This window comes from Pistacia vera, unplaced genomic scaffold (assembly GCF_008641045.1).
Source record: "Pistacia vera cultivar Batoury unplaced genomic scaffold, PisVer_v2 Contig265, whole genome shotgun sequence".
In the NCBI taxonomy this organism is placed as follows: Eukaryota; Viridiplantae; Streptophyta; class Magnoliopsida; order Sapindales; family Anacardiaceae; genus Pistacia; species Pistacia vera.
The window spans coordinates 950,110-960,379 of NW_022196074.1; the positions used below are offsets into that span (position 1 = coordinate 950,110).

General features: G+C 36.1%; 2 protein-coding genes and 1 non-coding gene across 4 annotated transcripts; all 3 read right to left on the reverse strand.

Annotated features, from left to right (window-relative positions):
- Positions 1-491: 491 nt before the first annotated feature.
- LOC116133105 (50S ribosomal protein L18) lies at positions 492-2,774 on the reverse strand. Its single transcript, XM_031418775.1, has 3 exons — positions 2,681-2,774; positions 2,190-2,321; positions 492-1,546 (listed from the first exon to the last, which is right to left on the reverse strand). The coding sequence occupies exons 2-3, from the start codon at positions 2,301-2,303 to the stop codon at positions 1,094-1,096; spliced, it is 567 nt and encodes a 188-aa protein (XP_031274635.1). The 5' UTR covers positions 2,304-2,321; positions 2,681-2,774; the 3' UTR covers positions 492-1,093.
- Positions 2,775-2,860: 86 nt separating this feature from the next.
- Positions 2,861-2,932, reverse strand: TRNAP-UGG. Its single transcript has one exon. It is a non-coding gene; the product is annotated as a tRNA-Pro (tRNA).
- A 1,358-nt stretch (positions 2,933-4,290) lies between these two features.
- Positions 4,291-9,325, reverse strand: LOC116133086. Of its 2 annotated transcripts, none has more exons than XM_031418754.1 (3): positions 9,150-9,325; positions 8,289-8,451; positions 4,291-8,191 (listed from the first exon to the last, which is right to left on the reverse strand). In XM_031418754.1, exon 3 carries the CDS (start codon positions 8,084-8,086, stop codon positions 4,673-4,675), a length of 3,414 nt encoding a protein of 1,137 aa, XP_031274614.1. In that variant the 5' UTR covers positions 8,087-8,191; positions 8,289-8,451; positions 9,150-9,325; the 3' UTR covers positions 4,291-4,672. The 2 variants fall into 2 exon arrangements, with proteins under 2 accessions (XP_031274614.1, XP_031274615.1); XM_031418755.1 differs by lacking the exon at positions 9,150-9,325 and adding an exon at positions 9,050-9,127.
- Positions 9,326-10,270: the final 945 nt, after the last annotated feature.

Consider the following 10,270-nt stretch of genomic DNA (forward strand, 5'->3'; position numbering starts at 1 on the left):
TATATATATATATATATATATATATAACTTGATATATTATTATATACTAAAATTATTTTTGATAAATTAATACTAGAAAACTCTCTTACATTTTCTTAACCAAATAATTAAAAAGAAAAAAACTTTATTTGTCTAAACTCTACTTTAATAAACTTTTCTTTCGTAGACGAAGTCTAATAGATAAACTCTTCTTCAATAAACTATACTCGAATAAATACTAAATGGACCATAGTTTGTTTACATTTCTAATTATGATTAGTTTGCAAAATGCACATGTTGCCTTAAAACCTTCTTGAAAAGGAAAATTGTGCAAAAAAGTGGGGAAAATGTCAAGCTAATCGTAAAAATGACCCCAAATATGGAAAGTTCAAAACCAGGAAATAGACTATCCACATATATCTTTGATGCCCAAATAATAAGATGACTAAACAATCAAGGAGTAATTGACACGAAAAAACCACCACTGAATGTATCAAGCTCGGATAATAGATTGAATAGGCAATCACAAAAGGCTCTTAAACTTTCATTAATAAAAATAATCATCGAAAACTGCCCTATTACAGCTATAACAGCCTTTTTATAGTTTGCCCTAATAAAAAAACCTAGAAAAAGAACATTAAACTATTACTCAAAAGGTCCCAAAACATTCCACAAGTTGCAAAGAAACCCAAAAAACTCTAGAAGTTTGCAAACACACCACTTCAAAACATAAAAAACGCCTAAAAACCCATCTAAATGATTCCAAAAGGCTAAAAAATGACAAAACTCATGACTCCGCCACAAGCCTAACTTATTTGACCGTTTCAGAGTGCCACGCTAAAATTAATCGCATTCTGACATCGTCGGCACTATTCAGCACTGCTCACTGTTCATATGACAATGTTTATCACTGTTCATATGACACTGTTCATCTCTGTTCATTACTGCATCAATCTTGACTCCCAATTGCAAAAGCCCAATGCAGAACACAAGAACTTCTTTGATTCTCAGGGAACTATAATGAATAATGATGCCTTCATATTGACACATAAGAGTTACACACTTTTTTCCAAGGGGTACAACTACAAGAAGAGTGATACCAAGATCAACTTATTCAGTCCAGATAAATTTTAACATTGATTCCATTATCGATGAGGGACTGAACCACAGCTCTAATCTTTCCTTCAAATTTGTCCCTCTCCCTGGGAGTATAAGAGGCAGTGTACACATCTGCTTCTCTTGCCCTGTCAGCAAGAATCCGGCCTACAGCCAAACATGCAGGTATATCTGATCGCGACTTGAGGACTGCTTTAATGTCTTTAGAGTTGGTGCCTGCGACTGCAACCTGCTTACTTGTCACCCTATGAGTGAGTGAGGCTGAAACAAAGCGCTTTGAGATGAATACGTCAAGGGTAAATGGTTCCATATATGCTCCGGTGCGGTTCTTGAATGAAATGTGCTTGGTTGTATTCTTTGACTTCTTCTCTTTCTTGTAAGTGTATGGCCGACTGTTGTCATCATCAAGAAAATCCTCTACCCCGAAAAAGCTCCTCGGTGCACAACGAAACTGTAAATCAATAAATACTAAGCAATTAGGTTAAAAAAAAAAAAAAAAGAGATCTTTCAAAGTTCTTATATTAGGCAATTAATATCTCATCATTGGAGCTCAAAAAAAGCCTAGGACATTTAGAGTATTTAGTAAGGGTATGTTTCGGCCAAAAGAAAGTTATATCAAGAGTCAATAATCTGGCATATATGGATGGCCAAGTAACCAGTATAAACACTTAAAATATGCTGATGTTAATCATAGTTTCCTTTTAATTACTCAATACAGAAAAACTGTCTGGAAACATCAACATTATGTATAAAAACATCAAATTTCAGCTTATTTTGAAACTTTGAACCTCTTGGCTCCCTGAACTGCATTCAAAATCCACAAACTCATGCAAATAAATCCAGGGCATCTCAATACTAATCCTAAAGAAATTTCAGATTCTAGCCAACCACATCCACAACATCTCAATCAAAATTCAAAATTTTTCCAAATTGATACATGATATAATATGATCCAAAGCACGGGCCAAGCCAAAATGCACAAAGTAAAAGCAAATACTGGGAAAATTCACAACTGATAAAACACCTGACTTTTAACGAAATCAAAATACGAAATGGAATAGGCAATTAAATAGCATTACTTGGAAAACTATTACCTGTCCTTGGTGCAAACCAACAGTGCGTACATAAAAGCAAGGCCTAATAATCTTTTCTCCACCGTTTGCAACAATCCCTTTGTTTAAAACCTTGCCCACTGCTTGCTTCCACATATCTCTGATTGATTTTCACTTTTAAACAGAACAAACACCCAAAAAAAAAAAAATTTATATCAAACACATAACGTGCATTATGTAACACCTAGTTTTGATTTGAAGAAGCTTCATTTAAACTGTTAATGTGTTTATATCTGTATCTAATTTAACTGGCTCCCACTAATACACTATATTTAAGTAAACGAACTTTTTCAAGCAAGAAACAGAGGCGAAACTGAAAGTAAAGAGAAAATATCTACAAATAGAATCAGAACAGAAATTGAAAATTTCTTAAACAATAATGAGATAAAGAGCTCCATCAGAGCAACACTTCAGTAAATTTTTTTTTATTAAAAAAATTACAAATGCTTGATATCTAGAGAAAGAGAGAGTACCTTTGCAGAGTCTCGTAGAAAGAGAGTGGAGAGGATACAAATTGGGAACAGAGAGAGAAAACGGTTTCGTTTAACAGAGAAAGAGGAAAACGGCATCGTTCTTAAAAAAAAGAGGGAGAAAAGAAGGGTGTAGTTTTCTTTGGTTTCGTCAAGGCCCAAAAATAAAACATAAAAATAATAGGGGCATTCCGAGAATCGAACTCGGGACCTCTCGCACCCAAAGCGAGAATCATACCACTAGACCAAATGCCCACTACCTTGAAGGTTCCGTTTTTATTTGAAATTTAAGTTACTTAGGCTGCGGGAGCTTTAAATCATAAGTTAGTCCCACAAATGAGTTAGCTGAAGATCCTTTTATATCTATGAATTTTTATGTAGTTGTTCCACGGTTGTAAAAAGAATACATCTACAATAAGTTTATAACTACATACAATATTTGCTTCCTCAATATCATAAACTTGTAGAATCAGTAATGCTTGAGATGCAAATATGGGCGTTTAAAATTATCCATTAACTGAATCGAACATGGTAATCTAACCAAATTTTTTGAGAATCTGAAAATTCAGGTTGAATTCAAATTATATATTTTTAGGTGTCCGAATATTCAGTTTGAATACCAATTTGATTCTTAAAAAAATTGAGTAGTCGAACCCGACTCGGATTGTTAAACAAAATTGAAATAAAAAAAAAAAACATTTTTTGCAAAAATCCCAAATCAAATAACCTAACCCTAAAATCTGAAATCTACTTCTTCTATTCATTAGCCATCCCTACTTGTCGCTCCAGCTGTCATCCTTCTATCGTTGTGGCGCTCCAACCGGTGGCAGCATCTTGTCACCTCACTACCTCAGCCCTCCTTCATCCAATCGTCACTCTTTGAAAAGGTAAGTACAATCGTTGCTTGGTTGTACATTTAACTACTTCATGAGATTTGCACTCTAATTTGCACTCCACATTCGTCCGATCAAGGTTTTTCGAACTTGAAGTTGTATCAATGAATTTCAAATAAGCTAGTCAAGAGTGAAAGACCAAGACCCCAAATTGATGACATCCAAATCAACTTGGTTTTGGATAATAATCATTTCCATGATTAAGTTCTTGAGGAATCTTCATCATTTAATGGAGAAGCAACCTGAGTGTTTTGAAAACCCTTTTTTTTTGGGTGAACAACTCACATTTGTTTATCACCAACCATTTAATGTATTGAATTATATAAAGAAAAAGAGAGAGATAGAGGTGGACATATATGTGCACAGAGTAATCAAAAACTTAAAAGGTTTTCACGTTGAGCACAAGTAAATCACTAAACTAATCTTTTCCTCTCGCATCTCTCACAAATTCGAGTTAATATTCTAGTTCCCTTGAACCAAAAATTCAGGTACCCGCAAAATCGAGTATTCCATAAACCAATTCGATTACCAAATAACCTTAGAGCATGACCCAAACATTCGGGTCGGATCAGAAAAGGTCAAAATCGGACCCCTAGTTGCAAGGGGAAATTGTTTCAATAAAAAAATAGGAAATTGTTTCAATAAAAAAATAAAATGAACATTTTCTCTTCCCAATTAAACATCTTTTCTTGGAACATATAAGTTAAGCCAAAAATGGTTTCCATTTAACCCATCCCGAAACTTCTCTTATCAAAGCAATGAGTAAAATCTGAAACGCTAATATAATAAGAGATCACAAACTATGCAAAATAAATAGCAAACTGTTAGTTCCTGTGCAAAATACCAGAATGATCACGGCAAATTCTATTAAAATTCCAGAGAAACTAATTCATCATCTAAGAGACCACATGAAATCCAGCCCACAAAAGGAAAATAATGGTTAAGGCCATATATGCTTTCAGATGAAAAAGACTATTGATTCTTGTCAACTTGCATCTTGATTCATTTCGATTCTTTTTCACATGAACCAATCTAACAAAAGCTCAAGACTACACCAAGGTGAGATGGGAAAAGGACAGTTTACAACATAATCCTTTCCTAATCAGTCTAAAATTACAATACCAGGAATCGCCAAAGGATCAAGCTTCCAATACCCCTTAAGCTGATTGTCTCTCTCCCCTGGCAACTGAAAAGCCGGAATCTGATGAGAAAATCTAGCAACATCAGCCCTCGGAATTTCCATAAGACCAGTTTTAGTCCTTTGGCTTCTTGGAGCCCTGTAGAGTGATTGAGGTCCATTAACACATGTCAATACCACCACTTTCGTGCTCTGCTCATGATCTTCCAAAACTTCCACAATGTCACATTCACACTTATCCTGGTCAGAACATGTTGGCTCAGCGTTCCAATTCTTGTACACTGCCCATACCTCACCCTTCCTTGGATATATTTCAATTCTACTCCTACCAACAGATTCAGCTTTTAGCCGATGAGAAAAAGCAGAGGACGGTAAAATACCGGTTCTACCAGTTTTAACTTTAAATGCCCCGCAACAAACAGGCTGCCATGAATCTTTAGGTAGTGAGCAGGCTTCAAGCATTGACACATGCAATCTGAAGTAAGGGGTTGATTCAATTTTCTTAACTTGAGCATACCTCTTAGGCATCCTATCTCTATCATTATACAGCGCCCATATCTGATCCACCTGAAACTTGTCATCAGATTTTTCTGCCTTGAAATCATAGCATTCTAATTCAGCAGTTTTGCAACTTGTAGACCTCGGTGTAGAGGCATTAGAGACTTCCATTACACTGGCAGAGTTTCCGTCTCTTGGATGTAAATGCAGGTTTTCATCACACTGACTTGAGGAAGCATTTCCAATAGACTGAGCAATGTTGCTAAGTTTTTCATCCTTTCCAGTATCTGAAAGCTTGACATCCGCCTGGGTTGTGCACTGATTTCCATTTACTTGATTACTTTTCTTGCTCAAATCCCTAGGAGATTTTCTGATTTTTAAGGCATTCGTTGCACAATCATCCAGCGGCTTCTTAGGGGTTCCCATTCTCTCATCTGCTGAACATGTATTTCCTTTAGGCTGAGTAATCACAGATTGCACTTTACCTTCAGGAGACTTAGCACATAAACCATTTACTTCAGACTCCAGCTTTTTCTTTTCGATCTTAACATCACCAGGATCAACAGGCTTATGGAAGTAGGTCGGCAGGGAAGCAGGATCAAGCTCGAAAGATCCTTCAGGGACACCTTTCCTCTCCTTGCCAGTCATTCTAACTGAGGGAATTCGATGTGAAAATCTATAGAGCTCAAGTGGTTCTACACAAACTAAGAGAACCCCATTCTGAGCAATTCGCTGAAACAAGCTAACAAACCCTTTCACTTTGCCCAAATAGCCAACTCCAATGCCAGTATTCTCATTATAATCAGTCAATACTTCAACAAAGTCAAACTGATATGGGGGTTTATGCTTTTCTGGGTCAGAACTCCACTTGCTATCCCAATCTCTAAAAATAGCCCATGTTTCTCCTACCTTAGGATATATCAGGTATCGTCTACCAACACCTTTGATCAAAGTTATCTGATGAGAAAACATTAGAAGATCTTCAGTTTCTTCAATGCTCCCATTTATGAACTTACCACAAGCAACAGGGAGATCAGCATCACACCAGAAAATCTCATTTTCATCATCAGGATCAGGCTCTAGCCAAGTAATACGTAGCTTGAACCCAGGAGAAAAAACTTTCTTGATCCGAGCATAGAATCTTGGCATGCCATCCCATGTATCATAAATAGCCCAAACTTGATTAACAGCAAAACAGTTTTCTGTCTTATCTTTATCAAAATCAGTGAAATCTGCATCAGGATATTCGATTACACCTGGACTTACTGATACTTTAGAAATATCATTAACTTCAAATTTCTTGTCATCGTGATCAGCAATGTCTGCTTCCTTTCCCATTTCTTTGCCTTTCTCAGTTTTGCTTTTCTTATTTGGCAAGTTTTCATCAACAGAAAAAGTGGCTTTTTGTTTCAACTCTCTCTTATTTTCCTCAGCAGAAACAGCTGATTTATAATTATTAGATGACCCACCATGTACACCAGCCTCTTTCACCTCCTCTCCACTGGAATTAGATTGTTCACTCTCCTTTGGCCTCTTTGGAAGGCTTACAAAATCATCATCATCTACATTATCCTTGTAAGAAACATCTTGCTTTTGCCTTGCAGATCTTCTAACCTGTTGGCCTATACCAGGTCCAAAATTTTGGCTCGCAAGATTACTACCATTTTCTTGAACCTCCACATTCTGTTGTTCATCACTGTCGCCAACCTCATCACTTTCACTGGGTTCTTCAGCTGACTTCCTCTTTCTCTTCTTGCTTGAACTTCTTGAAGTTCCAGATTCACCAGCCTTTCCTACATTGGACTTTGGCATTCCACCACCTTCCTTCCCATTAGCTACATTAGGCTTGGGCCCTCTGACACCTTCCTTTCCATTTGCTAAATCAGGCTTGGGCATTTGTACACCTTCCTTCGCAGTCATAAAATCATCTATTTTCTTTTGGATCTTTGAACCCCCATCAACCTGAACAGCATTTCTTGCATTTGAGACAGGATGTAACCGTGTAGACTTATCAGGAACTTTTGTACCACAAGGCTTTCTACCATTACTTTGTGAGGCCACGTTAGAAGGCCCTGGATTTGGAAAGCCTTTCTGAATCCCAGAATTTGGTACATTTTGATTGGGGAACTGACTCCAGGTAAATCCTGGTGGCACACCTTGAGTACCCAAATCATAGGCTGTGAAGGACTGTTTGCAACTTTGACAACGTAATACCCTGTTTACAAAATTTCTGTAGTATTGGTACCTTATACCACAAGTGGTACAGCAAGTCCAGAATGCCTCCTGTGCATTTTGGAGAGGAGGCGAGCCTGTAAACTGCGAATTAGGAGCTTTTGGGATAGCATTTGCAGTCCCATACTGTGGATGAGGACCATTTGGAAAATTACTCGCAGGCCCATGTTGTTTCTTGATAAAAGGGTTCCTTTGTGACTGCTGAGGCTGAGGCTGAGGCTGAGGCTTGGGCACAGAAGTTCTTGCTGCTGCTCTAAACTTGATGTCAAATGCAGAACGTTTTATCTTGTCCGACAGCACCCTATGTGCTTCCCCAATCAGCTTGAAAGCTGACTCAGCACCAGAAAATTTGTTCTTATCTGGATGAAGTAAAAGAGCAAGCTTTCTATACTGCTTCTTGATGGTTATCTCATCAGCTGACTGTTCAACCTGAAGGATTCCATACCAATCCATATCTGAACCCAAAATTTTATTTTGTGCAGAACAGTGAACATCACATACTGTCAACATTTGAGAAACATTATCAAGCTCAGGGAAAAGTTGTTGAGCCTTGCGAGCAATCTTTAGTGCTGCTGAAAAGTCTCCTTTCTGCATCTTGCCTTCCGCAATTTGTTTTGCCCTTACGGCCTCATCTTTGTTGCACTCCATACTTGATTTACAACTCAACCAAACTAAAACAATTCCGACTCACTAAACTTCTCTTTCCCTGAATCCAGAATATTCACTAACCAAAAATCATCCAAAATCTTCTCCCTGAGCCAACATAAGTAAAAAAGGATTCAGTTATACTAATCCATGAATCTTTACTTATCAACTTAACATGACATGAGAGATGAAAAAAATTACACACCATTAAAGTGACTACAATCATGAAGATCTTGTGAATCAGAAAAGGGAATTAAGCAAACAAGACACAATGCGGTTTTCCTTCACTTCCGAAGCTGTCAAATTGACCCCAGTAATCCAAACAGCAATCCCTATCACACTGAAGGTGCAAACTCTAAATTTTACACCTGCAACGCAAATCAAAATCTGAAAAATCATTATCATCAACTGACTACGTGAAACCAAAAATAATCATTCTAGAATGATCCCAAAAATCCAATTCCAGATAAAATTAGACAAACCCATTCAAAATTAATTGAGAGAAAAGCTCCAACCACAAGCTCAAAAACCGCATGCAAGCACAACAAAGTTCAAGTTCTCAGTTCAAAAACCACATGCAAGCACTACAAAATAGCCCTAACACAAGAAAACACATATTGATTTCTGAGAAACAAGCACCTCAAACATATCAATCAATAATCTCAGTTTTGTCACAAGAAAAAAAATAAAAAAAAATAAAAAAATAAAGGCAACAAAAACGAAAACTAAATCAAACAATTTTGTGAAATATCTACCTCCTGACAACATAACTAAACCGAGCAAACATCAAAACACATAGCAAAATAATCAAACCAAAAGAGGTAAAAATGATAACAACAAACAAATTTAACAAAAATTAAACCCTAAATCTGAATCATTAAAAACAAAAATAACACAACAGCAAAAGCAAAACATATACAAACTCAAACAAGACACTGAAAACGACAAAGCGAACAACATACTCACAAGTCCAATGCAAGTCGGCGAAGGAAAAAGAGCAGTAAAGCCAAAGGAAAATTAACTGATTAAGATATTATTTTAAAAAATAAAAGTGAAGAAAACAAACCCTAGAAATTTGAAAAAGAAGTAAGGAGAGAACCGGAGAGAAGTAATGGGAATTGAAGAGACGACGGAGCGGAGTTGTTGAGTTGACAGTGAGTAAAAAGAAATGTTTGGAATCAGAGGGAGGGAAAATTTTGGGGAAGGAGGGAACGAAAAGGGAAACTGAGAAGCCCCTGGATTTCTCTGAAATTTTTTGGTTTTACCCAAATATTTTGGGATTTTTAAACTTTTAATTACCTTTTTTTTTTTTTTTTAGAAAAACGATGTCTAATAAAATAATAATATTAACAATGGGCCGCACTTATGGCCCAATTTATAATTTGTTGATGATCATATTGTTGTATTGATCCGATGATATTATTGGGTCGATAACATTATCGAAATCTTGTGTTGGTTAAAATAATATACGAATAAGTCATATTTATAGTCCAAAATGTATATGGCCCAAATTTAGAATTGATCATTATAATGGTCTAGATTCAATATAGTTGATAATAGCCCAAGCCATTCGGATTTGTTTTTAGGTTTCATGTAAAAGTTTTTAACCTAAAACACGTATACTTCTAAAGTGACTTGCTATTGAATTAAGTGCTTGTTTGTAAGCAAAGTGGAATATGATAAACTCATTTCCTTATAGGCCTTGTGTTCTTAAGTGGTCATGTCCTCATATCTTTTTTTTTTTTTTTTTTTAATGATCGGAGTGTTCTGACCAGTTTACGTACACCTCAACTAATGTTCATGACCTATTAAACACCATACAAACCCACTGTTTTATGGTAAGTCACAAATATAATAGGTGGTTTCAACGTGGTTCAAACTCAAAAAGTCAATTAAGTGAGCACACCTTCTTAATCTTAGACCAATCTCATGGGGTTAATGTCCCCATATCTTTTGGGTCTCATGTCCTAGAAAGGTCATGTCAAATTCAAGTTACTAAAAGGCCATATCCCTACTTTCATATGTTATATATATAGATTTATGCTATATCCACATAATTAAGATTCGGATTTTATTTCCCCACTCAAGAACTTTCATATGTTATATATATAAATTTACGTGGCATTAACGTTCACTTTTATATCATTTATATATCCTCAATATATTTATTTATTAAGTTGATTTTTT